The sequence below is a fragment of the Hirundo rustica genome, chromosome 15 (assembly GCF_015227805.2).
Source record: "Hirundo rustica isolate bHirRus1 chromosome 15, bHirRus1.pri.v3, whole genome shotgun sequence".
NCBI lineage: Eukaryota > Metazoa > Chordata > Aves > Passeriformes > Hirundinidae > Hirundo > Hirundo rustica.
This window is the reverse complement of record NC_053464.1, coordinates 14,123,275-14,150,811: the sequence shown is the minus strand read 5'-3', so window position 1 is coordinate 14,150,811 and position 27,537 is coordinate 14,123,275. Positions and strand designations below refer to the sequence as shown.

The 27,537-nt window shown below is 45.8% G+C and overlaps 2 protein-coding genes across 4 annotated transcripts in view; one reads left to right on the top strand and one right to left on the bottom strand.

Annotated features, from left to right (window-relative positions):
• Window positions 1-958: 958 nt before the first annotated feature.
• On the bottom strand, window positions 959-16,919 carry DRC3 (dynein regulatory complex subunit 3). Its single transcript, XM_040079478.2, has 13 exons — window positions 16,867-16,919; window positions 15,853-16,026; window positions 14,351-14,467; window positions 12,848-13,014; window positions 12,121-12,267; window positions 10,773-10,892; window positions 9,589-9,701; window positions 8,123-8,297; window positions 5,011-5,142; window positions 3,696-3,766; window positions 2,771-2,906; window positions 1,299-1,430; window positions 959-1,140 (listed from the first exon to the last, which is right to left on the bottom strand). The coding sequence occupies exons 2-13, from the start codon at window positions 16,007-16,009 to the stop codon at window positions 1,021-1,023; spliced, it is 1,587 nt and encodes a 528-aa protein (XP_039935412.1). The 5' UTR covers window positions 16,010-16,026; window positions 16,867-16,919; the 3' UTR covers window positions 959-1,020.
• Window positions 16,920-17,396: 477 nt separating this feature from the next.
• TOM1L2 (target of myb1 like 2 membrane trafficking protein) overlaps window positions 17,397-27,537 on the top strand; it is a 56,477-nt gene continuing 46,336 nt past the window's right edge. For all 3 annotated transcript variants that reach the window (XM_040079476.2, XM_040079475.1, XM_040079474.1), the window contains exon 1: window positions 17,397-17,489. In XM_040079476.2, the coding sequence (XP_039935410.1) occupies window positions 17,438-17,489 (52 nt within the window). In that variant the 5' untranslated portion in view covers window positions 17,397-17,437. The remainder of the gene's footprint in view (window positions 17,490-27,537) is intronic.

Sequence of the window (27,537 nt, the reverse complement as noted above, 5' to 3'; positions counted from 1 at the left end):
GCTGCGTGTCTTTGTTTTAGTCACCAAACTGTGGGGTGGGTCCTGAGCTGCCAGGCTGTGGGCAGGTGCTGGGATGGCTCCAGCTATTAAAAATCACAGACCAGAGCAGACACTACTGTGTGAACCACTCCATGCAGCTGAGGTAGCAAGGAGACAACTGTGCAGTCCTGGAGCGAGAGGGGTAAAACCTGGGCTCCAGCCATCTTCAGAAGCACAGGGCACGATGAGCTGAATCTGTGTTCGACAGGCAGCACCAGCCACGGGGTTTTCTGAGTCCTGCGCTGTCCCTGCCGTGCACACACAGCCACCCTCTCATTTAACCTCCCCACCTTCTCCTTGCTGCCTGCCTGGAGCGGCACCGCCCTGGCCTGCACCGTTCCTCAGAAGCTGCCCACAAGCGAGCGTGGCAGCGGCTGTCACCGAGCAAGGAGGGGAATTAATGACTCCTCGCTTGGCTGTCGTGAGCGGCGGCGCGTGAGCTCCTGTGGAACCATTGATTTCCCTTCCTGCTGGCTGGGGGCTGCTCTGCTCACGCTGCAGAAAGCCGCTTGCGAGAAGGGGTGAGAAGATGAGGCTCCCAGGCATAAGGAGCCCCCGCCAGCCTTGTGCTTGCTGAGCTGGAAACCTGCTGTTATCTTGGGGGTGGTTTGATGGAGAGCGCTCCTCTCCCGAGCTGCTGCCTCGTGCCAGCGGCTCACAGGTTCCTGCCACTGAGCTTGCAGGTACCGAAGCTTTCAGGCATGATATGCTACAATGATTTGGTTCAATCAGCTCACAGCTGATCCATAACCCCTTGTGACCGGGTCTGAGCTGTCTGCATGGGCTTTGTGCCAATGTGATGGAAGAGACAGGGCTTTGGATGCTTTTCCAGAGACAAGAAGTAGCTTTTATTTGCAGTTTATGGTAGGATAGAAGAAATATGCATTTGGTCTGAAATGTCCCAGGCAGCTTGGGTGTAGAGAGGCAGCTGTTCCTGCTGGGGCCTGTCCTGTGTGCCCCAGCTGAGGCAGCTGCCCAGCCCTATTCCATAGGCTCCAGGATCACTGTATCACTGTTACCCAGCTCCTTCTTCAGAGTGTTGATTAAGCAAATGATCTTTTTGATACAGGCGCGGTTTCTGTCGCTCTCGGTTTGGAAAGCCTGGACAGATTGAAACCAAGCAGTGAATCTGCGGGCCTGTCCAGCTCCCAGCACAGAGGGCTCCAGAAAAGGTCTGGGAGTGTCTCTCCTCACAGTGTCCCTGCTACTTGGGCCAGACCTGTCCGTGCCCCACCCCCCTGAGTGTGAGGGTCTCTTACCTTCTCTATCACTGAGATCTGCCACTTGTAGATGTTGCAGAGCATGTCGCTCTCTCGCTTATCAACCTTCTGCAGGCGGATGCGGTGGGACATGTTGATGGCGTTGACAATGGTGTTTTTGTCCACGAGGAGCTGGGAGGTAACGAGACCGGATGAGAGGAGGGGGTGAGCACACAATGAACGAGCAGCGCAGCAGTGCTCAGAGGGAGAAGCCCTCTGTCTCAGCCTGGCAAACCCCTACTCGTCAGGCTGAATCCAGGAATCTACCCTTGGCCTTGCTACGGTGTAATGGGGCATTATCCCTAATACAGCTGGGGAAACAGAGGCAGCACCCTTGGCCCCACATGCTGGAACGGGGAGCTCAGTGCAAGCAGGGCTGCCGTGCAGCTGGTGTTGAAGAAAAGCTGTATATGCTCCAGCATGCCTGGAAATGGAAAATCACACTTGGAAGGGATTCCTGCACTGCTGGCACTGGCTGTAAATCTTCATTTTTGGAGAGTCCCAGCTTCTAATGGAAGCGGTGACTTCCCTCGTGGCTCTAAATAGAGGGTGGCTTCGCTAACCCATAATAAGTCTCCTCCTGCAGCCAAGTGCAGCTGTTGGGCAAATGAATTCCCTTCTCCATGGGAATGGATGGCAGTGAAGCGAAATGGGTGCACGGCAGCGGTGCGGAACCGCCACCATCTGCACAGGCCATAAAGCAGCAGCTCCCCCGGGGCCACAGGGGTCTGGTTTGTGTCTGTCAGCTCTCGATTACCTGGAGTGACAGGGGGCTGGGATAATCTGGACAAAGCAAAACCACAGCTAATGCAAATTCAAGTAATTTAGCCACTAAATGAAGGAATAATGGAGGCAAAAAGGGCAGCAGCACTGCTGAGTGGAGCACTGCAACGGTGTTGGTGATTTTGGAAAGGCTCCTGGGATCTTTGCTTGCACAGCAAGACTGAGGGCTCGGTGGAAGGCTCCATTTAAAATGTCATGTCCTGCCCCCAGATCAGCTCATGGACTCCAGAGCTCCAGGAAAGGATTTTGAAATCACTGAGGCAAACAGAGCCCTGGTGCAAGAGCTGTGTTGGGGTTGTGCTGAGGGAGCAGGGAGGGTCTGAACAAAACCAGCTGCAAGGGAGTGCAGCAAAGATGCTGCCTGAGTGCCTGGAAATCAGCCAGAGCAGTGAGTTGTGCTGGAGGCAGGAGAGATTTCCTCAGCACCTCTCCTGGGCTGCTGACACCAGCTCTGGCAGTGCCCAGGGACACCTGCAGTGCGGTTATCCCAGTCCTAGTCAGTGCAGATGTCCGGAGGCACCACAGTTCAGCCAAGCAGCTGGACCCTCTAGGAAGGAGGTTTGGCTGTGGTTCAGTTATGACTCTGGCAACACTGAGCCTCCTGGAGATCCTGTCCCTTCAGAGAAGAGGCTATGACCTCGTTTTCTTGCCTACTCCCTCCCAGAGATTAATTGTTTTGGTGCCCTCACCCTTCGAACATCATCTGGCAAATCATCTTGCAAATCCTCTTCAAACTCCTCCTCCTGCAGTTTCTCCAGGGTGGCGATGACGATCTCCATCAGCTTTTCATGGTGTTCATTTTCCAGGTCCCGGCACTGGCTAAATGTACAGAACAGGGTTAAGGAAAAAGCTGATCACACCACTCATCTGTGGAGATTAAATGATCTCCCATAGCTGGGACTGAGTGTCTGCACAGGGGGATTCTGCAGAAAGGAGCCTGGCTGCTCCCAGAAGCTGCTGTGGGGTCAGGATATCAGGATACACACTTTCAGTTCTTAATCACGCACTGAGTCTCATCTTTACAGCCAAATATGAGAGAGGACTGAGAGAGGACCTAGGATTGTCAGGGAATTGGAAGAGGCCTCCAGGTAAAAGCTAAGCTCTGAATGCAGTGCATTATTTGCACCAGGCCATCAGATTTCTAGATTTAAAGCAGTGTGTCCTGACACTGAAGCACTTCAGTATTCTCATATAACCTTTTTTTCAGCACACATCAAGAAATGCAAAAATGAATACCATTTAAAGAATATTCAACCAGAATCGCAGATATTTCATTGACTGCTATGTCAGGAATGTACCTAGAAACAGTCTAACCAGATCTTCCCTGTGTTTCTCAAAGGAGAAGAAAGGAAGATTCCCAACAGTGTGAAAGCTGCTAAAATCCTGCAGACTTTCAGCACAGTACAATTTAGATCTTCCCGTGCTCTCCAGAGTCTCCACATAAAGAAGATGGGCACCTTAAATGACCATTTCTCAAAGCTGGGAAAAGATATTTTCTGTTGATTAAAATAAAAAAAAATAAAGTTTTTATACTGGTGGCTCATTTTTGGATTTAGAGGTGAGGTGCAGGCACATGACTGGGAGGTCCAGGTTAACATACTGTGAAAAGGATATATCCCTTGAATGGTTTCAATGAATGTTGATGCCATGACATCAATGCTTCTTTTAAAATCCTGTAACAGTTCCTTAACAGAGGGGAAAAAGAGGAAATATCACAATGGAAACTTGCATAAACATAACGGGGAGTCAGGGAGTCTAGGAGGAATCTACAATTTATTGTAATTTGGACTCTGCTGTTATTAGCACTGTCAGAAACTGAACTGCCTCAAGCATTTAAAGTGTTTTCAAAGTGCTGCAAGATTTTCTTCCTTTCGTCAGGGATAGAAAATCAGAATCAGCTTATTGGAGGGAAGCTGACTGAACACTACCTTCACCCTGGAGGAAGCGAGGGGATCCTTTGTTACCTCACCTAAGCAATGCCTGGAGAGGGCTGTATCCCATATTGTGCCATGCTGCAGCCTCCTTGTCCTTGTCTGTATGAAGAACCTCTTCTCAAAAGCACAACCCCTGCCTGGGCTTTACTGCAGCTTTTGGTTTAGACCTCAGGAATTTAAATTGCTGCTGCCTATTCCCTCTCCCAGAAACGGCTGATGGAGAATCTGTGAAGTGTTGCACTTAAATGTCTTGGTAACTGAACCCTGCAAATCCAGCAGGGCACACAGGGAGAAATGTTTCTGCTCATCCCATCAGTGACTGCAGATAGGTGAGGGCCAACCCAGAAAACACTAAAAAGGCACAATCCTGAGGCAGTGAGGATCCATTGTGAGCTGCTGCTTTCTGCCATCCATGCTCACAAAAGTAAACTGCTGCACACAGGCCACAGCTCCTGCTTGCTCATTTTTAAACTGATTACTTAGGGTTTTTTCCTTTGATGAAGATGCACATCAGCAGCCCTGCCTTAGTTTTTGAGGAAAAGTCTGGGGAGGAAAAGGCAGCTATTATGCAAGCAAATGCAGCAAGCTGAGCAGGAATGTGTGTAATCTTATAGCAAAGATCAGCTTCAAAGAATGACACCTCTAGAATTCCAAATGCATACTCCATGCTATGCAGCGACTTGTGCAGACCTATAAAATGATTGCACAACCTCCCTGTCTCCAAAGTGTGGGAAACCAGCTCGGATAGATGTGATGGACATACCCTGCTCTGCTCTGAGAAACAGAAATCTGCTGTAAGGTATCGATGCCCAGGGCCTGATCTCACCCTCAGCAACCATGAGCAGAGAAAGGATGAGATGGGAACAAAACATTTTCCTGAGTGCAAGCCCTGTGCCCCCCTCTTTGTGAGTAAGCTGCTACGCAGCGCTGCAGTGACAAAGTGACCCCACAACGTTGTGGCTGTGAGGTCTCACAGGTGTGAGCCTGGATCTCACCTCCAGGTCATTGGACACCAGCGTTTCCAAGGTCATGAGTGCATCCCACAGCTGATGGATGTCCTCCTTGCCTTGGGTTTGTTCAGACTCAGCAATATCGCCACTCCCAGCCTGATAAAGCTCATCCAGCCTCTAAACACAGAGATATGTGAATTACTTATAGTTTGTGCTCAGCATTCCATCGCAATTTAATTAACTGGTTACACGTGTGAGAAAAGTTCCTGCTGCTGATTAGCTGGAATGAAATGTGATGATTCAGGGAAGTCTCCAGATTTACATAGCGGGCAGTCAACAGTGCTGAGGTTTGCTACTGCAGGGGAATTGGGAAAACTCTTCCTCATCCTCCACTCAGCAGAAGACTTTGCTCCTTCTATGCTTCCAACTTTGTTTCCCCATCATTTCAAGAAAAAAAAAAGAACAATATTTAATTCTTGACATTGTTGGCTGTGAAGAAGAAATGAACAAGTGCTTCAGAGAAAGGAACACAGGCCTAAATTCTGATCCACTTCCTGCCAAGGAGAATCTTGACTAACTTCCAGCAGGGTCAGGATTTAGTATTCTGAATATGGAATACCTATCATTGCCTGCCTTCCTCTTACAGCGAGGATTTATTGCCCTTCAGAATTATGTATTGACGTCACTTTGGTATCAGGCAAGATTTATGTTTTCCTGGATCGAAAAAAACCACCTTCTTGTGCTGAATGTGTTATTTTCAAGTCTGTTTAAAAGCAGTTAACAATCAACTGTTTAAAAAAGGAGGAAAAAAATATATGTTTTATTATGTCTAATCCCCTTCTCCTGAGAGGGAATGGAATGGGGTGAAATAAAGCATTCTGTTAAAAACCCCTGCCAAGGCTTGGGTCTGGAAATGGGGTAGATTACACAAACTTTTCAGGGTTAAAAGGGGGAAGGGGAGAGCAAGGTGTCCTCTTCTCTAATGTAAACAAGTTGGGAGGCTCAAAAGGCTCCAGAGCCACTCAGGCTGCACTTCTGGGAGAAATAACTTCAAAGTTCAAGGCCTTTAATCCTCCGTAACCAACTACAGAGAGCGCCGTGATTTTACAGGTTACCCAAGTTTACATGAAAGGATTACAGACAGACAAACAGCCCTAAGAACAGCTCACAGACTGCAGTCTGCTGGGACCTCTGTGCCTTTTGAAATCCTCCAGCAATTTTAAATGATGGGGAAATGATGGCAAAACACTCTGTTTGGTTTTGATACCAACTCCTCTAATATTTATATGAAAACTGGCATGCTGACCCCTGTGTCCTATTTATAGAGAATCCCAGAATGGTTTGGGTTGAGAAAGACCTCAAAGATTATCCAGTCACACTCCCTGCCATGGGCAGTCACACCTTCCACAAGACCAGGTTGCTTCAAGCCCCATCCAAACTGGCCTTGGATGCTTCCAGGGATCCAGGGGCAGCCACAGCTTCTCTGGAAATCTGTGCCAGGCTCTCCCCACCCTCACAGGGAAGGATTTATTTAAATATCTAATCTAATTTCTTCCTAATATCCCATCTAAGCCTCCCCTCCTTCAGTTTAAGGCCGTTCCCCTTTGTCACCCCTTGCAGCCCAATCCATAGCTGAGCCTGGAGGTCAGACAGAGGTGAAGGGGTAAAATCTGGCCTCAGCTGTGATTCTTTGGGTTTTGTTGTTGTTTCATTGTTTTTGCAGGTTTTGCAGGGTTTGTTTTGCTGGTTTTTATGGAAGATACAGTGAGAATTCAAGCACAAGTTAACCAAATACTCATATCAAACTTCTGGCCGGAACGAGACGATCTTCGCGATCCCTTCCAACCCAAACCATCCTGCAGTTCTGTGACTCTGGTGGTGCTGCCAGCTCCTAGAGCTGCCGGATGCAGATTTCCAAGATGACTCAGCAAGGTTCAAGGCCCCGGGAGCGGATTGACTCAGCAGCCATCAGCCTGTGACAGGCACTGAAATAAAAGTGACCTGGTTTCCAGCGGGAGCCAGCGCTCGTGACTCTGCTGGTGTCACTTGTCAGGGAGTTGCTCTCTCAGCTGACAGTGTTACCAGGCTTTAGCCCTCCCTGCTTTTTTTTTTTTTTTTTTCCCCTGTGGAAACAAAATGATGATCCATCTATTATACATGGTTAGAAAGGGATCCAGCCAGAAGCTACGCCCTGAGCAGCCACAGTGGGTGGCTGTAGTCGAGCAGAATGAAAAGAGAGAGTTTCTGCTTTAAAGGGCTAGAAATACATTAAAATAACGTTCTCTAATATTTTTTGGTTATAGTTCTTTGAGCTGTGGTTGAGAAAATGAACTGAAGCAGAAAATTACTTGAGAATAAACTGAATACCATGCAATTTCCTTCCTTTTCTTCCTGGTTTGTCAATGAAGGAAGAGTTATTGGAGGCTTCCAAAAGAAGGCGAGTAGCAGTAAACATCTATCTATCTTAAAAATCAACTTCATAAAAAAATATTTCTACTAAAAAGAAGGTTGAGAATTTCCATTTTCTTAAATATTGGTGACTTTTCTGGATGGGAAGAAAAAAAGTAAAAAGCTCTACCCTGTTCAGCCACATTTTTCTGTAATCCATTGAAGGATTTTACCTTTATAGATGATAACATTATGACATAATAATTTTGTTCTACACTGAATTTCCAGTATAGATAAAGGCTGTGTTAGCTGGTTTTAGTTTGCTCAAAGGGTAGAAATTTCAATCCCCATTTTTTTTCCCCACATAAAGTATTAAAAAACTTTTCACATTATGTCAATGACATTATATGAGCTAATGAAACTAATTTTTCTTTGAATAAATTTATGCTGTAAGAAACACATAAGGAAATATGGAAAAGCACTGGAAGAAGTTTCCCAGAGAGGCTGTGGAGTCTCCATCCTTGGAGATATCCATAGTCCTGGGCAGCCTGCTGTGGGTGGTCCTCCAGATGACTTCCAGAGATCCCTTCCCCTCTCAACCACTCTGTGATTCTGCCTTTAGGGATCAAGTATTGATTTCCATCACAGCATTGTCAATCCAGAATAATTTTTCTACATTTAATGGAGCTACCCCCATTTTCAGCACAATTAAAAGCTGGTATAGGATGTAGAGAAATCACATATCAAACAAACAAAAGCATAACATTACCCTTTGGTTCTGACTTTCAAAGTCTGAGATTATTCTCTTGCTTTCTTGCTGGTTGGCTGTCAGAATTTCATAGAATCTTTTGTAGAATTTAGAGACTTCAGCTGCTCGTTTTTCATACTCTTCCAGTCCATAGTTGTACAGCTTCTCAGTAACTGAGAGAAACTCCTTCTTGTATGTGACAGCAGAGTCAAGGCTTTTCGCTTGTTCAGTGGAGGAACAGGTTATGTTCCTTCTGCCTCTGCAAATCTGAGCAACAAGAGCTACGAGCTACTTTTATGTAAACTCTGTGGTTCTTGTTTGGGAGCTGCCAAATATTCTGTCTGGGGCAGGACTGGGTCACCCATTCGCGTTTTGTGCATAGGATTTTGCTGCCTTAAGGGTATGGAGAAAGCTGTGGCAACCTGAGGGGGGAACAAAGGCCTTGAGGAAGAGAAGAAAATACATTCACTTGTTTGACTCTTCTGACACAGCAGCAGAAGGAAGCCTACAACCCTATCTGTCTTCACAAGTGTGAATACAGTGCCTGTGTAGTTAATAAATACAGTTCTGGAGCCCACAGCCAGAGCACAGAATAAACTACTGACTTGGTAGCATCACAAAAATAACGTCAATTTTTCTTCTGCTATTATCTTGGCAATGGAATTGTTTCTGGAGTCTATTGTAGTTAAGCTGTGATGCATTTTTCCCCAATAGTGTAATGCAATTTTAAGGAAGGTCAAGTTACTGGCCTTGACAATACTCTATTAATCTGAATGAGAAAAGAAAAAAGAAAAAAAAGTGTCTGCTTTCTGCTCCCCCGTGTAGGAGCAATGATCAGAAAAATGTGCTGGCCTGGAAACTTCCCATTGCCAGTTCTGGCAGGTTGTGAGATACGCGACTTGTACCGTTCTGATTAGTCTGTTCCTATCTCCTACCACTTCAATTTCAACATGATTTTAGTGACTGTGCTCTTACAATCTAACCGACAGAGATTTATCTTCCAGCTCATTTTAAACTTTAAGTGGATTCCAGATTAAGGAAAGCACAAAGTCTTGATTCTTGAAGGGTCAGGAAAGGAGGCTACCAAAATCGTGTTTGATTCCAGGGAAAGAAAAGGAATATGGTAATTACAACAGTGAGAATTTAAAACGCTGGGATCTCATGACCTGTTGGGGGTAGAAACGAGTGGTTTTACAAATGGGATGTTTCAAGCTGGGCTGGCCAGCTTGCCAGTAATATAAACCATTTGTTTGGAGCCCTCATATTTCACAAGATATCAAGCCTTAAAGCTGTCAGTGGTCTCGCAGCCTTGTAGTGTAATTTTTGGTACCATTCCAAAATTGAACACAGACTGTCTCAGATCTTAGATCAATGTAGCTTTCAGCTCTGGACAAAAGCTACAGATGAAGAGTCCCTGTGGATGCACTTCCTTCTTAACTCAAGGCATTACCTTTCAGCTGTAGGTGTTCCAAACCCAGGAAGGATATGCCTGCAGCAGGTCCTCCACTGCAGGGAGGGAGGCCAGTATGGCAGCTTCTCTGTCCTCTGCATACAGGCTGTCAAACAGGAGTGACCCATTCAGGTACTCAACAAAGGCTGTCTTTGAAGAGAAGCAGAGCAAAATAAGTAAAATAAAGATGCCAGCCCGCTGCCAGTCCTCAGGATGTGTCTGTCCTATCAGCACCTCAGCAGCAGCAGGACATTGGTGCAGACACAGTTACATGAACACAGCAGAAACACCAAGTCATGAAAGCACCTTGCAACTGGAGTGAAACCCATCCCAGGGGCTTTGCTGCTACAGCTCTTTAGCCTAAGGATAGAAAACACTCTTTAATCTTGTATCAGATCACGGAATCATAGAATGGTTTGGGTTGGAAGGGACATTAAAGATCATCCAGTCACACCCTCTGCCATGGGCAGAGACACCTTCCGCTCTCCCAGGTTGCTCCAAGCCCCATCCAATCTGGCCTGGGACACTTCAGGGATGGAGCAGCCACAGCTTCTCTGGGCAGTTGCCAGTGTAAGACATCACCACATACAAACATTTATTGCAAGGCTATTTAGCCTTTCAGATAAGGAGTTGGTGAACTTTGGGGAGGGACAAAGGGAAAAGTTGCAGGCATCCTCCCTGGCTCTAAACACTAAACTTAAGCTGCTCTGATCTTCTAGAGGTCTGGAATACAGAGCCAGGCTACAACTGAAAGCACCATTCCACCTGGTCCTGCTTTCAGTCCAGTCACAATGATCTCTGAAAGTCCTGGAGAGTGTAACCATAAAACTAATGAAAAACTTAACTTAGTGTGAAGGAGAAGAAAAAAAGTCACTTCACCATGAAAATGTTAACATTTCCCTCAGACCTGTATTTTTCTTAATCTCACGTCAGGCTGATAAGCTCCCTGGGGATGATTTACTATTTAGTTTTGCAGGGTCTCTGTCTGTAGTCTCATAGTTCAGCCCAAAGAATTATGATCCCCCATGTCACGTGTATTCCACAGCAGTTCCTGTTTCCATCCAAAAGATAAGATTCAGAGATCAGAGATTAATCTGAGCCTTAGTTTTAGCAGAGTCAATGTTAACCTCTCATTAAATCTTCAAGCAGGGAAAAGATGAGTCAGTATGTGTTGTGCTTCTTTCTCCTGAGACAATCCACAACCAGCCAAAGAAAACTTACCTGCTGGTACTCCAGCTCTTTCTGCTCTGCCTCTTCTATCTCCTGCAGAGCAAGGACCTGAGCCTCCTCTTGCTCCAATGGCTTAGTAAGATCTTGATACTTTACAGCTGCAGCTTGTCTCTGAGAAATATAAATAAAATATTTGTATTAGATTATCCAACATTGCTCAATGAGCCTGGGCATAAGCAACTGATCTTTCTAGAATATGCACCAGAGTGGTATCTGCATCTCCATTTCCTCTTGAGCTTTTTATTAAACTACTTATGAAGTTTCTAATCTAATCTGCATCCCATTTTTTTGCTGGCATATTGCTCTGTTTCTGCATTCAATGCATCTGAGATAATTCAGTCCCAGGAAGCTTTCCTCTCTCCATTTTCTCATCTTTGGAGTTGGAGGGTTTTTTCTCCTCTTTTAGCAGGAAGTTCTATTTTGACTTCTAGAATTTGAGCTCCATTTTGATCAGTCAGAGAGGTTAATACATTTTCTAGGGTGGAGAAGGCTCTTTGGAGGAGTGGATGGCAAGGTAGTACCAGGGGCAAGAACCTCATTAGCTTGAAACTGAAGCTTGACAAATTTAAGTACGCAATTCTCTGACGTCCCTGATGAGCAGGGATTGCATTCCATGACCTGGAAAGCCCTTCCAGTCCTACAGTAAGAGCAATGTACATTCCAAGTACAGCTCCTGCTCTGTGCCAAGCAAATTTACAATTAATCATGTTCTTTGGTTACTAAAAAAAAAAAAAAAAAAACCACCACAAAAAACCCCTCCTAAAACCTAAAGAAAACCCTGAATAAAAAATCCTGTCTTTGTTCCTTTGAGCCCTGGGGTGATAAAGCAGTTCCACAGGTTACTGGTGAGGATGAAATGCCTTGTTCTCAGAAATCAAAAGTGGGAAGTGCATCCAGGCACCTGCTTGCCTGGGTTGTCAGTTTGCTACTGAAACAAATCACTCTGTGAGCAGCAGGACCACCAAGGCTCCTTCCCCCTGGATCCGTGTCTCAAGACTGATTTCCTCTGAGATTCTCTAAGAAGACTTGCACTCACACTGCAGCCTCTCTGTGGCAACACGAACCAGGCCCCTCTCCCACACACAGCTGCTGATTTTCACAAAATCTGTGAAGACATCATGCTTCTGACACCTCTACCTCTCTGTCAGATTTGACAGAATTTGGCCTACAGGTTCACAGCTGTTATGTGGAAGCGGAATAAACACTGTGTGTTTCTGTGAGCCTGATTTCTGCAGGGAACCTGCCCCCAGTGCTGGAATATTGCTGGCACACCAACAAAGCAAAGGCTCTGTAAGTTGCTGTTGCCTGATTTCCCAATCAGGGAATGCAGAAATCTCACCGTGGAGCGTCTCACGAGCTTGAAGTCCAAATACAGCAGGCTTGGAAGATGAGCAACAACAAACAGCCTGTAGTGCTCTTTGCTGCAGAAAGGGTTCCCACCGAGGTTCAGTGTCCGTAAGTTTTTCAACCTCCTGAGATAGACAACCTGTGCCAAAGCGAAAGAGCTCTGTATTCCCCAGTGCTGGAGTAACACAGCCTTGGAATTTATTGCTTTTATTACAGTTGAGTTGCAATATGTATTCTGCTCCGCTGCCAAATTCACACGACAGGCAATTAAGAGTTTCTAATGGTTTGGGGAAAGGAAATACTTCAATTCACTTTGGGAATATCCAGACAATGGGTGGAGAGGGAAGACAGATGGGGTGCACAAATCACAGGTCCTAAATTGGTAAGATGCCCACAAAAGAACCCCAAATAAATCCTAGTCTCTCCCCTTTTCTCATATGTAGCCACTTTATCCTCTTCTAGCTTTCACGGGAGCCAGTAGGAATTTTGCCATGGCTGAGAGCAGTCACAGAACTGGGCCCCCATGAGTCAATAATCTAAAAGAAGAATGGTTGCAGTAAGTACTTAACACCAGAGGACCAAGATCATAGCTCAGACTACTTAGAAATCCTAAGGAGAATTTTATCACCTAAGGAGGGGCTTGGACATGATGGCAAATGCCAGTTTTAGAGTATCTGATCCTTCAACCGGGAATATTTGCAAAGCCAGGGAACACTCACATCTTCCAGAACGGTCAGGTTATTCTTCCCTACGGAGAAAATCTGCAGCTCTTGCAATGTGTCCATGTGCTCAATTTTAGATATTCTGTTACTGTAGAGACTGAGGTCCTGGAGTCTGACAAGAGTATCCAAGCCCTCAATTACTTCAATATTGTTGAAGGACAGGTCTGGGGAAGAATTTAGAAATCAAACATTAAATTATTTCTTGGAGAACACCCTGATTCTGCCCTTCAATTCTGGATGTAGCAGTTTATGTACAGATTTTTCTCAGGGGTGGTCCATGTCCCACAGGAAAGGCTCAGCATTAAATCATCCTTTCTTCCCATCTCCTCTTTGCAATTGTCTGTGCAACTTTTAAATGAGAGGAAAAGCTGAAGTTAGACCATGCAGAGTCCACATACACAGCCTGAAAGGGACTTCTGCCTTACGGGGAAACGCAAAACAAGAGGTGGGGAAATGCCCTCAGAGGGGAATTTCTGTGCTAATCTGACACTGTCTTGTTTCTTGCAGACTCTGTCCTGCCACAGCAATGCCAGAGCTGTGGTCACTCCCACAGGACCAATATATGGCAGTTCCATGTCAGTGGAGTTATGCAAAGTCTCACTTTAGCTGCTTCACTTATTGAAATGTTCTCTTCCCCTGCCAGAACATCTCTCCTAACACCTACACTCACCATGACTAAGGGCAGGATTTGCCCTTGGACTAGTACTGAGCAAGCCAAGAGTCCAAAAACAGTTTATGAGGTCTCTTGGGTGGCTGAGACACTTGTGTAGCAGCGGCTGAACCACTGCAGCCCTTGGGCAAACAAAATATGTGAGTGTGCTTCCAAACACTCTGCTTACACTGATCAGTTGGTGATTCACAAGTGCATCAGTCATCTGTGGAGCAGAACAGTGCAGACAACCGGGCGGAAGAATCATTAGACATTTCACAACGTGCTTAAGAGCTGAAGCCCTGCATGCTGAGGATATATTTAGAAATCCAGCCAGCAACGAGGCTGCAGTTCCAGGGAATGCTCTAAGCTGTGCATCTGTGTAGCTGCAAGCGATCACTACAAGGATGGACACTCCTCGGGACAACGATGACATCAAGCCCTTAAGGATATAGGGGTGAAGATGGTGGGTTGTGGGCTCAGGAATGCCTGCAGCAGCTTTGAAAACAGGATTCAGGCTCCTAAATCACAGAGGTGTTTCCATAAATATTCCTGAAAGTCACCCCTAAACACAATATAAGCCTTGGAAACAACCTTGAAACCTCAGCTTCCCGTTCCTGCCACACCAAATGTATTAAACCTAGTTTTTAAACATTTGAAGGATTGTTTTGCAGCTCTGATACTCAGGCATTTTGACATTTGACAGTCAAATAAGGAGACACGCAGACAGCTGACAGCCTTCCCAGGGTAAGCTCCTATCAGTCGTGTTTGAGAAGTGAGGTGACATCCTGGTTTATCACAGATTGCTTTGCACCTGTGAAGACATCCACCCTCCTCTGCCTGTATCTCACCAAGCCATACAAGGTGAACCAGACTCTCCAGACCTTCTATCTTCTCAATGAAGTTGTTGTCCAGCTGCAGCTTAGTCAGATTCTCTAATTGCCACAGATTATCAATCTGCAGGATGCCTAAAGCCACAGGAAAAAAAAGAAAGAAAGAAAGAAAATTGCTTTTCATGTGAGACAGCTTCGTTTTAGCAGACACGCTGCCTTGCACAAGGAAAACACGTCCAGTCTTGCCTCCAAAAGGATTTTCAGCATGTGATGAGTGCCCTGGAGAGCTCAGAGGTGCACAGGCTGGATGAGATTTCAATGAAACAGCCCACTTAACCTCAGTGTCCTGCACCAGCACACGCTGCTCATCAGTGAGGCCAACGAGGCGTGCAGGGGATGCTGACTATGGCCCTGCACTCCAGTGGCTTTATGAATCCACTACTAGGAGGCCTTGACCTTCATTTTCCTCTCCAGCTCCAGGCAGAAGGTTTGGGATGAGACTCTGCTTTTCTCTGCATTTGCAGTCTAGCAGTGCCCAGCTCCTGCTTTTGTAAATGACTCTCCTCCTCCCAGGATTCTCATCACAAGAGAGGATGTTGGAGTCTTCTCTTTCTGTGAAGGCTGCAGTTTAGAACTAATCAATATCCCTGCATTTAGTTTCCGCCAAAAACAGAATCACAAGGGCAGGCCGTTAGTCACCACAGCGAAGTATCAGGACCAAGGTGACAGGAAATACAGAACATTCTCATTCTCATTTCTCTTTCCCCTGCAATTGCTTCCCCGAAGATTTCATCTGCTGTCCTGCTATCCTTATTTAGTGAGGGCACCATAAACCAAGGAATTGCACGCACAAAATATTCACACAGTTCTGGATTTTGTATTTGCAATCCAATCTATGCAGGATCAGGTTAAAGGGAATCTTTTCTAAGAAAATCAACTCATACACACATTATTTTACTGGCGCACACAAAGAATAATCAAGAGTAGATTTTGCTTGTGAAATTACCCCCTGCCCCCAAATACTCAAATATTGAGCCAAATGTTCTTTCTTTTCATTTTTTTGAGTGCAACTTTACGACAGGTTTGACAGTAAGTGCCAAGCCATACTATGGATGACCAGAAAATGCCATCAGATTGGACTGTAATCACCATAATCTCCCAAAGAGCTCTCACATAATCAGCAGCCGTGGCAGGGCCTGCCCAGGTTTGGATTTGGCCACGCACCGAGGGGTCCAACAGGCCTGTGGCCTGTAGGTGTCACCACAATATAAATGTTAAATGAGAACAGCCGTGACAGAAAGAGTGGGAAGCGAAGCAGTTTTGAAGTTACCCCTCAGCAAAGTACCCGGCTCTCTCTGATGAAGCTCCTTTGTACAGGTAGGAGCAAAAGTCCAAGTCCAGATGTTAATTTTCACATAATAAATTCAAACTAATAATGACGGCTTTGTTGCCAGTTACCCACTTATTCTATTACCTTCTAGCAAAGAAGAGGCAAAATATGTATATATTCTGATACTCACTTTTAAAACTAAGTTGTAGCTCTGTCACAACTTTGACGTTAGTATTTTCCTGTCTGGCAAGATCTCCAAGGTCCTCTGGACACTTTTCTTCAGTGGCTTTCTGAACCATTGCATCATCGATAATGTTTGGCTCAACATTGCTGAAAAACTGACTCATTGTGAGATGGAATCAGCCTTAAAGGACAGAAAAGAAAAATAAATTAAATCACTGCCTGGCAACTCTTTCCAGGAGTGGTAGAATCCCAGAATGGTTTGGGTTAGAAGGAACCCTAAAGATCATCTCATTCCACTCTCTGCCATGGGCAGGGACACCTTCCACTCCAAGCCCCATCCAACCTGGCCTTGGACACTTCCAGGGATGGGGAATCCACAACTTCTCTTGTCAGCCTGTTCCAATACTCGAAAACCCTTTCAGTAAAGAAATTTTTCATGGAAATTTAAATATCCCTAATGTTGCCCTGGAGGCAATGACACTATTTGTCTTTTTCTAACTGTGCAGAGTTAACGAATCGCTGTGAAGGACTTGAATCTTCAGACTTTTTCTTGTGTAAGGTGTTTATAATTACGGAGTAAGTTCTGAATTATTTTTGCACGGGACAGCAATGATAAATGTCAGAGTTTAGAGAGTTCTGTTCTCATTTTGGCATTTCATTAACAAACCAAACCTCTCTGTGGCTGTGTGCAGTACAGACGGAGGAGCAGCAGGCTCTGGATTTATCCATCCCTGACCTTTCTCTCTCTCTTTCTTGTACGATCACAGAATGGTTTGGGTTGGGAGGGACGTTAAAGACCATCCTGTTCCACTCCCACCATGGGCAGGGACACCTTCCACTGTCCCAGGTTTTTCCAAGCGCCGTGCAACCCGGCCTTGGACGCTCCCAGGGACGTGCACTTGTCCAGCGTCTCTTTGGTCAATGCCGGTACAACCCCCCCTGCCCGGTGGGTGGGAAGGGGCCGCCGCCTCCCGCTCTCAGGACCCCCGAGGCCCAGATCCCGGCTCATCAGGCCTCTCACCCGCAGGTCCCCTGGGGTCTGGGTCTGCTCCCGGTTCCCGGTTCCCGGTTCCCGGTTCCCGGTTCCCACCCGCCCCTCAGCGCCCGTCGCTAAGGAAGCCCGGGTCCGCTGCTAAGGGCGGCACGTGACCGGCACAGCCACCAATGGGCGTGGAGAGGGTGGGGAGGTCAACAACCAGTCAGAGCTCGAGAAATCCGTGTCAGCCAATCAGCGCCGGGACCGTGCCCTAGGGGCGGAGAGGGCCGGGATGATTGACGTTTCCTTTGTACAATAATGTTACCGATCGTTTCGGCCTCTGCCCAATGGGGAACGGCAGTGGCGGTGTCCCCGCACTCCATCAGGGGGAGGGAGGGGAAAGGGCCGGGACCACGGCGGGGGCGAGCCCCTCACTTGACAGTGATGGACACACCCTTTAACCAATGGTTTTGCTGCGTGTCCAGCAGCTGTCCAATCGAGCGTAGGGAGGCGGGATCATCCCGTCAGAGCGCGCTGTGGTTGGTGCGTGCGGCTGTCCGTCAGGGCGCGGTGAGGGCGGGGTGGGCGCTGGGCCGCTGTTTGTTGTCATCCCAAGATGGAGTTTCTGCTGGGGAACCCGTTCAGCACCCCGGTGGGGCAGAGCCTCGGTACGGCGGCGGAGGGGCCCCGGGGAACCCGGGGAGACAGCGGGGGCTTCGGCCAGCGGGCGGGACGGGAGGCAGCGGGGGGATCTGGGGGTCGGTGTGGGGCTGTGGGGGCTCTGGGGGGTCTGTGAGGGGCTGTGGGAGGGGTGGGTGGAGAGTCTGTGAGAGCCCATGGGGGAAATTTGGGCTCGGTAAGGGGCTCTGGGGCGTAGTGGAAGTGTTTGGGAGATCATTGCGGGTTTGATGGGGGATCTGGGGGTGGTGAGGCAGCTCTGGAGGTGTGGGAGGGTCTCTGGGGAGCAGGGATTCCAGGGGTGGTGGGGGCTTGGAGGTGCTGAAAAGTTTTTGCTTTTGGGGAGTGCTGGAGGCCTCAGTGCAGGACTCTGGGGTTAGTGGGGATCGTGGAGAGATCAGAGGGCGGACAAGGTCTGGGGAACAGGGGGGACTTTGGACAGGCTGATGTCCATGAGAAGAGAGTGACTCCACGTTGAGAGGGATGCAGGAAAGTTCTTGCATCCCTCAACGACTTTTGCATCCCCCTTTTCCTGAAGTTGATTGCTGTTGCATCCCCCTTTTCCTGAAACTGACCACCCTGTCACTGATCCACTTTTTCCCAAAGTACTGGAACCTCCCTATATCCCTGAGTGAGCAGTGGGGTGATGTGGTTTAGAGACACAAATACGTGCTCGGTTTTCAGCCTGGAGGCTGAACTGTGGTTTTGGTAACGCTTTGGTGCCATTAGCAGGTTATTCTGAGCAAGCTTTCACTGCGTGGCCAGTCAAGGCTTCCCTGGGCTGCTGTGGCTACTCCCTCCCTCCCACAGATGTGTTCTTTCATGACTGCTCATGTTTTGGTCTGGGTTGCCATGGCTGAGGCAAAGAAGAGAAAGGAGAAAGCCTGAGCATCCCTGGTGCAGAGTTTGGTAACTCTGAGTTTTCACCTCAGCTGGGTGGGCTCTCAGTGCCTCCTGCTTTCCTCTGTTGGGCCCTGAAGAAATTTAAGCTCTCTGACATTGCGGTGGGAAGGAGCAGGCTGGCTCAGGTTCCCGCAGTGCAGGAGGGCGGGCAGTCCCAAAGCCAAGGTGATGCTCAGTCGAGCATGTCTCCTGCAATGGAAGGCTGGGAGAATTGGGATTCTTCAGCCTGGAAAAGTGAAGGCCTTGGGGTGGGCTAATTGTGGCCTTCCCATACCTGAAGGGACCTGCAGGAAGGATGAGGAGAGACTTATTTACAAGGGTCTGGAGTAACGGGACAAGGGAGAATGGCTTCAAACTGAAAAGAGAGTAGGGTTAGATGGAATATTGGGAAGGAAAAACCCCCACCTGTGAGGGTGGGGAGGCCCTGGCACAGGTTTCCCAGAGAAGCTGTGGCTGCCCAGTGCCCGGGAGTATTCCAGGCCAGGCTGGATGGGGCTTGGAGCAACCTGGGATAGTAGAAGATGTCACTGCCCATGGAAGGGATGGAATGAGATGATCTTTAATGTCCCTTCCAACCCAAACCATTCTGTGATTCTATAACATACAGCTGTGCATAGTCTAGCCTATAGCTATTTGACGTTGATTTATGGAATGATGGAAGTCGTTGAAAATCATAGTGGAGAAAATTTTGCAGAGTATCGGCTCATGGCCTCAAACCTCTTTTCTAGTCCTTTCCTCGTCCCCATGTGCAGGGACAGCCCCTGGTCGAGGTGAAAGGCCCTTGCAGGGGTGAGTCTCACGCTGTGCTTTGAGCATGGCTGAGCTCTCTTTGTCAGCCTATATGGAGCATATGTATAACTTGCTGTTTATCCTCAGCCATCTGGGGTGTTTATTTCTTCTGCTGAGGGAGAGAAATGCTGAGAAATTGGAGGAGAACAATGAGAGCAGCTCAAGTGAAAGGTGACTGTAGAGTGGGTTATCAGAGCAGCCCTGCCAGGACAGCTGCTGCTGGGCCAGGCCTCTGCCGTCAGCCTGGGAAGGGAAAGCAGCAATTTCTCCTCTCGTCACTGGCAGCTTCTTTTAGCATCAGTCAGTGGTTTGAAGGAGCTGAAGAATTGTTGGGGGGCAGGGAGGGAGGAGTGGTAAAATCTGCTTTTTTAGCCTTCTGCCTCTTTGACTCCAGCTCTCGCATCCCTTCGCTCGCTGAACAAGCGGTCGCTGCCAACTTTGAGGCTTTGAACGCTGGGCTGCTTCCATCAGATAAGGTTAGGTGTGCAGCTTCCCTTAACGCAAAATTCAGCTGCGCTCTCAGAATGGTGGTTTGGGTTTTTTTTTCACTCCCAGGGGTAAAGAGATAACTGCAGATTTTATTTTGGAAGACAAATTTTTCTGCTTCTCCTATCGCTGCCAGTTGTCCCTCTCTGAGACAGTAGTAAAACAAAAGCATGCCTTGTTCTCAGACACTGCTATTTGCCCACTGCTTCCACACTTTGTTTTTCCAATGAGCTTGTGGAATATAATTTTCGCTTATGCTTCTCTTCATTCTCTGAAAGAAATGGAATAATTTTGTATTTCTGTTTAAACATATTGTGTTGTACACAGTTGTGATGTTTTCAAGCAAGGCCTAACACTCACCATAAGGGAGAAGTGCAGAAAATCCTGTAGGTCCATCAGCACACCAAGAATGTGTGTTCCCTGCCAGGAAGTAGCAGAGGTTCATGAGAAGATTTAATTAGGGCTCTGCAATAGCTGCAGATAAATGCCAGGTCTGGAAGAAAAAAGATGTCAGAAAAGGTTTGGGGAGAGCTGAGAGAGGTAATACAAGGGATTTTTTTTTTTTTTTTTTTCCTCCTCTTTATCTGGATAATGTCTGAAGCTAGGCAGGCTTTTTATGTTAACTCTTTTGCTTAATGTGGGAAAGTAATGCTAGGATGAGCTCAGAGGATTTGTAATGGAGATGGATAGAGTCTCCTGCATCTGAAGTGCCAGTTGAAATGGCAGCCAGGTTCCTCATGGCTGAAACCTACCTGATTTTTGGGCTGGCTTCTATGGTACCCTCTATTTAATTCCCAGTGGTGACATATTAGAAACAGTATAAGGCATCACCATGCCTGCTAATTACAAACATCACCTAATTTTGCTGTAATGCTTTGATTGACCTGTTGACACTTAGCTGTCCTTGTGTCTCCAACAAACTCCTCTCCTGAGAAGAGTGGTTGGGTTTTGGTGGGGCTGTTGTTTGGAAGGCAGGAAGCTGTACCTGAGAGACTTCTGAACTCAAAAAACCCCATTTTCATTCCACATTGCTTCTTACCTGGAGGTTGCTGTGAAGGGAGCTTATAGCATCATTTTACATATAAACCAAAAATCTCACCTGGGATTTTGTAGCAGAATGCAAAGCTTCCCCAAGGTTTTGTGAGGTGTTTTTCAGAAGCTCTTTGTGAAGGCTGGTGAGAGTCTAGAGGTTGGAATTGGGTGCCATGGGTTTTGTAGGCTGCCAAGTACACTGAAGTTGACAAGATCCTTTGTGGCATTGGGTGCTGGCCCAGTTCTTACCACTGAACTGTTTATTTTTTCCAATCACCACTGTAAATACTGTCTTGAAGAATATCCTGCCCAGTGAGGAGCAGAAGAGCAGGAAGATGTGTAGCAAAGCAGCGCTGACAGAGTGCTTGCTGTGTGGAGAGGGATCGGCCTGGAAAAAAAGCTGCAGTTTACAGTAGTGGGAATTTGCCTTGAGATTCACCATCCTGCCATAAATTGCGTTTTTATCTTTCTTTGTTCAATGGAGCCATCTTTAAAGTGTCACCGCTCTATTCAAGGTTATTAGAACAAATACCCTTGCTGCAGGTTAGCAAAAACATTTTCGATGATTAAAGTTGGTTGAATTACAAGAGTGTGGAGAGCTGGTGACTCTTTTTTTGGCTATTCTGCTTATTTCATAGTGGCCATATGGCTTACAGGGGAGGACAGAGGAAAGCCTGTGCATTTTTTGTTTTGTTTTATTTTGGTTTTTTGTTTTACTCTAGAGACTTTGCAAAGGCTTCAGGAAAGTGCTTATTTGTTTGAATCCAAACCAAATCTTGCTGCTGTCCCCACTCATACAGGTGCAGAGGGCTGACCTGGGGCAGTGAGGTGTGAAATGGGCTCCTCACAGGGTGCTGGGCAGGGGCATCGAGGTCAGTTTTGGTCATGGTCTGGTCAGGGCTGTGTGTGCTGTTGAACTCAGCTCTTCTCACTGCAGCCCCAAATCTGCCTGACCCAGAGCCAGAGACCTCTGGGAGTGAAGTTCAGCACCTGAATTGGGTGCAGCGAGACTTGAAAGTTAATTTTTAACAATACAGTGGAAATGAAGTTACCCTGTGTGGCTGGGAGTGGGGATCAGGTGCTGCTGGCTTACACCCCTGGTCCCTGCAGCAGAAGGGAAGTTTGAATGCACAGTGCCCGTCTGAGCACTTGCCTTGGAGTCTGTTTCTGGAGGAGAAACAGTGTGGTGATTTAATACAGAGTATTGTTTAAGGAGGCTACAAAAACAAGGTTTCAGCAAAAGATACAGAGGCACTTTATTGAAGCAACAGTGAGGCAGACAGCTTTTCAATTGATTTTTATCAAAGCACTTGCAGTTTCCATTCAAGGCTGTTAAATTGATAATATATATGGTGGGTACAGGCTGTTTTCAGAGCTGCTGGTTTTTCCCCCCCTCTTTTTTTTTTTTTTTTTTTAAACGGGAAAATGCTTCAGCTAAGGGAGTTTAAAACACTTTTTTTTTTATTTTCCCTTCTGTAAGAAGCACTTGAGCCTTTTCTTCAGGTTTCTTATATCTTTAAGATTTTTATGATTCTTTGAATAAAAACAGTTCCTAAATGAATGAGTTGATGGCTATATGTAGAAACAGAGAACTGCATTAGAGCCAGCAGCCCACGGTAGTCCTGTGGGAGACATTAATCCAGGCTTTCTTGTGCAAAATTTTCCTAAGTTCCCTTCAGAGTAAACTTACTACTTTGCTGTGCTGTAGGTGAAACATGTTTTTTTAATAGACGAGCCTTTCGCCAATACTAGAAATCAGTGTTTAAAGTGCACACTGTAATCGTAGGATGTGGTACCCGTAAAATATCATTTTTGCAGTGTGCTGTTGAGCCCTGAATCCTCTCTCTCATTATTCATTGCCTTATAATGAAATAAAAAGTCCTTTGCATTTACCCATAACCATGGAAGCATTGTCCCTTATTCTAAGGGAAGCTTTTCTCCATACAAGGTGGCAGTAACTTTTCTTGCTGTGTCAAAAAGACGAATTTTGCCTTTGCCTGCAGTGAAAAGGGCACAAGAAGTTCTCTCCTCAGAGTTGAAGTACTTTCCTAGGTACTCCTGTAGCTGGTCAGCTGTTAGAAATCCAGCCCCCCACTGCTCATTCGGAATTGTGCTTGTCATGCAAAAAGTGCCTGATAAAGTGCTTTTAGTTTTATAAGATTATTTGGATCTGCTTTCACTTCATGACAATGGATTATGTTGTAAGGAAAATCTCCATGAAATACAAAAATGGATAGCTTTGCCTTTAAAGGAGCAAATAAATACCGAGTCGTGAGTCTGGCCACTTGGAGAAACTACATACACGTGTGGAGCTGGGTAATTAGTATAATGCCATTTAATACTGGGTTACTAAGACTGGATTTATTTTATAGGCACAGAAGCAGATTGTAGTTCATGAAGGTATTATAACGTGTATTTTTGGGTAATGCTGTTTTATCTCTTTCAGCAGGGTACGCTTAGATGTATATTCCATATGCTTCTAATAGCCATCTATATGTGAGAGTGAGGACAGCTTGTTCCCAGTTTGTTACTGCTCTGTTCGTGAACTCAGCAGATTTTTTTTAAATTGCATATTTAAAATATGCTTGCCTAAAAACCACAGAAAATCCCTACAAACCCTTCCAACTGATGTAATATTTCATCCAAAACTATTTTCCCCCCCCAAAAAGTACTCTGTGTTTTCCTTAGTGAGGAACAGTTTTAAGGCAGGGAGACTTTCCTGTGATTGCATAAATTATGTTGAGTTTTTAATTAACAATTTTTGAAGTTGCTCAAGGGATCTGTGATATTTTCAGTGACAGTGGTCAGTGGAGGGACAGCAAGAACTCCTGTAGAAGTTTTGGTGAGATGATCCTTCCCTGGGAAGGTGCTGGGGCTCTTCGAGGCTGGCCTGGCAACCTCCTTCCTCATCTGGTGCTTCCTACTTGACTAAAAGTAATTTCATCCTCTGTGTTTGGGTTTAAAATCTGTACAATGGGTGGGTGATAAGAGCATAAATGTTTGAAGAGCACAGGGAGAAAGGGCGTTGTGGGAGCTCTGAGAAGCGAGGAAGTGACATGAAATCCCAGGCTGTGAAACACGGCAATGAGTCTGCACAGATCATCCAGAACTCGTTTTCCTCTTTCCCATTTGCATCTGCCTGGGGATTTCCTGGTTTCCCATGTAAAAGAAACTTGTTGCTGAGCATAAAAATCCTACCAAGGACAGATAAGCCTTATCTTCTGTATTTGTGTAGTTATTCTGCTGATGGTTCTGCCCGATCGTTGCAGTTATTGTCAGTGGCAAAAGGCTCTTTTAAAATTGATGATTCTTCAGCACAAAAGATAGTGGTCTAAAAGCTTTGCCAGAGCTGGGTCTCTCCTCCCTTAGGAGCAGCTCCTTTGCTACAGGTGAAGATGTTTTTACACAGCCCAGGGAGTCAGATCTTCTAGCTATAGGTAACATTTCCCATTGCTTTGAGGAAGGGGAGATGCAAATAAATCCAGCCAGTCTATTATCAGCAGCACTGTCTTTAAATTTAAATATACACTCCACGATTGTTCTCTACATGCCAGCATTATAAGGTGGGCTCCACAATGCAGTAACTCACTTCAAAATCAAAGATTAAGGAAAAAATCCATGCCCTGTCTGTGTTTGAGCATCTCCTGGCATGGCTGTGTGTGAACTGTTTATCCATGCTCCTGTATCTCTTGGTTCACAGCATCTGGCTGCTCGGTGGAGTCTCAGGGAGCTTCAGGAGATCCAAAAATGAGGAGATACTCAGGAGAGGCCTGTTGAATAAGTTGGTTACCTTGTAGGCTGCTTACTCCTTCAGAGTAGGGCAGCCCGTTCCCCAGCTGGACCTCGGAAACCTTGTGGCTTAAATTAGCTTCGGAAGAAATTCTTTGTTCAAATTCAGATTAAGGAAAACAACCACAAAGTGAAGGCACAGATTTGTGTTGTAAGCTGTTCAAACTGTGTTGGAATACCAAGCATTTTTCAGAGCATTTCTTAAGGCAGGAAAGACTTTGTTGCATCCCAAGTGTGGTCAGGAATGTTGAGGATGTTAACTTGAAAATGTTGCATCCTTTTTATTTTCATGGGATACATTTAGTGCAAGAAATATGACTGGTTTCCTATTTGACCCAAATAACAAAAAAATCCCATTTTTTGCCTATCTTAATAAATGCATTAAGTTTCTTTTAAAACTATGGTATTTCCTGACTTTTTTTTTTTTAAAAAAAACTTTTATTTTGTCTCAATTATAGCTTTCTGCATTTATTTTCCTTTTGGAAGGAAGGTGGTGCCTTTCCTTGCCCATAAACACAAAAAGCTACCTTGAGCATATTAAATAAATTGCAAGCTTCAGCAGCTTTGCCAGCAAATTTTGGAAAGTTTTATGATATTCTGAGCCTACAGGTGAGAGACATTTCATACCTTTGTCTTCTGAGACTAATAAATACATCTGTATATTAAATAAAAGCATTTTGCTTAAGATCTGGGAACCAAATACTTACTGAAATACAGATAATTAAAAAAAAAAAAATCTGCAGTGCTTTAATTAGTAGTTTTGTCCAAGAACTCTTGCCTAAGTAGGGTTTTGACAGAAGTGATCCACAGATGAGATGCTATTTTGTAGCTTTTCCTCCAAAACCTCGAAGCAATGGACATCTGTTGGGCTCAACACTTTCCCATCTTTTATATAAGTTGTTGAGGATCTTAACTCCTCAGTTTTCACCAAAAAGCTCTCTGATCAGTTAACAGAGTGTTAGGGAATTTCACCAGTTAATTGGTTCCTAATTTAAGGATTAGGAGAGAAAATATGCAAATTTTATTGGAATATTTCATCTGGAGTGAGTCTTGAAATCCGTCTCTGCACTCTGACCCGAGTTACTTCCTGAGTTCTCTCTGGTATTTTCCTGAGCTGTTGTTATGGGGTATAGGCATGATAATAAGATGATTGATAGTGGGATGTAGAGGTTGGGCTGGATGCAGCCTGTATTTGGGTTTGTGTTACCCTGAGCTCACATTTAAGCTGCTGTAGTAAATAGCTTATTTTTTTTCATTATCTTTGAGCTGCCCTTTCTCTACTGATTTTCGGTGGTTTTAATTAGAAGGGTATTTTGCTGAAAAGAGCGAACTCAGACCTTTGTGAAATTTTCTGCTAGTACAAATAATGGTAAATCTGAAATCATTTATTAGACAAGAAGTTGTTATGGCAACTATAAGATGGCTAATCAGAGAGTGAGATCAGTTTTTATTTACAAGTGTAATGAGCAATTAAGTTTGAGCAGCTGTCAGACTTGGAAAGTGATTAAAGTTCAGCAAACAACCCAAATGGGTCAGTGTTCAGTTCTGATGGTTTTCTGACACTGCAGCTTGATCATCTGTGGGTTTTACCTACTATAATTAAAACTGCCTTTTAAATCCCCATCCGTGCCAATGACTCGGCATAGCCAATGAGTAGAAAAACCCCTTTTTCCTACCAGGTTCCTTAATGGGTGTTGGCCTGGAGTCTCGCTGTGGGTAATGAGGTATTTCACGTGTGGCATTCCTTAAAGCAAAGCTCAGTTTGGATGCAGGATCATCTCCTGGCTGTGGTCATCACCAGGAGGGAGCTGGAGCAGTGCAGCCTTGCTCCTGTGCACCTCTAAAGGCTCCATTTCATTAAAGGCAGCATTACGCAGTCGTTGGTTGCTCAGGGAGCTGCTGCTGGGCTCACAGGAAGGACGTGCACAGTGTACATGAACAATAAACCCAAAGGAAGTGGAGAAAGTCGTGATTCACCCCGAAACAGGAGGGAATGCCCAGGAGAGGCTGACCTTGGCCGGAGCTTTTGAAGCTCTGTCGTTGTGCTGGTCACAGTGAACAGGGCAGGCTGCTCGTCCTCATGGCTTTCCCAAGCAGGAGGAGCTAGTTCTCTGCAGATTCCAAAAGATTGCATGTGTTCACATGGGGAAAGTTACCCTCCCATCCAACCTCTGCGCCAGGTCAGCCTGTTTCATTGCTGGGGTTTGCTTCCCTGCTGCGCGTTAAATAAGCCAAACTGTTTGTAAGCCTTGTTCGAAATCTGAGTTCTAGTTAGAATTTTAACTGTTCAAGTCAGTTAAACCAGCAGAGTTATTTTCCAAAATTACGCTGCAGTCCCCTGCTACATTTACATTTTTATTAATTTTGCCACACTAATGCTATGATGTAATAGAAGCAATTGCAGCGGAACATGAAATGGATTGGGACAGCTCCTGACCTAAGAATTTACAAAGTCGTGTGCCTAGATAACACAAGTTGGTGAATGGGGACTTAAGGGAAAATGAAAATGACAGTCTCCAAAATAGGCATTTGTATACTTGACCTAAACTTCTGGTATTTACATTTTCTATTTATCAGTCTTTTCCAGGCTTATCTACAGCAGTGGCACATGAGAAACAGGGCTGTAAAAATGGAACAGAATTTTTAGTAGGGTTATTAGAGACCAAGAAATCCACATTTCTCAGCCCCCAAGATGGGATTGCACGCATGTATCTTATTATTGCTGTTGCCTGATTTGCACTCGGGTTTCCTGAGGAGATTGCTTGGAAGCGTTTATCTGCTAAGCTTCTGCAGGCATAGCAAGCCTGGCTTCTTGGAATGGGCAGTGGAGCCTTTCAGTGACCAGAGCGTTGGCAAAAGTCGTTCCTGTCACCCAGAGGAAGAGGAGCCTCCTCCCATGGTGAATACTTAGTGTATTCCAGATGCTATTCCTCAAGCCATGGAGACTTTGGAGAATTGGGACGGGGTTGGAGCTTGTTGCCTCTTGCAAAGGACTAGTGTCATACTGTAGAGCAGTGCAAGGGAAAAAAATTGAAAATG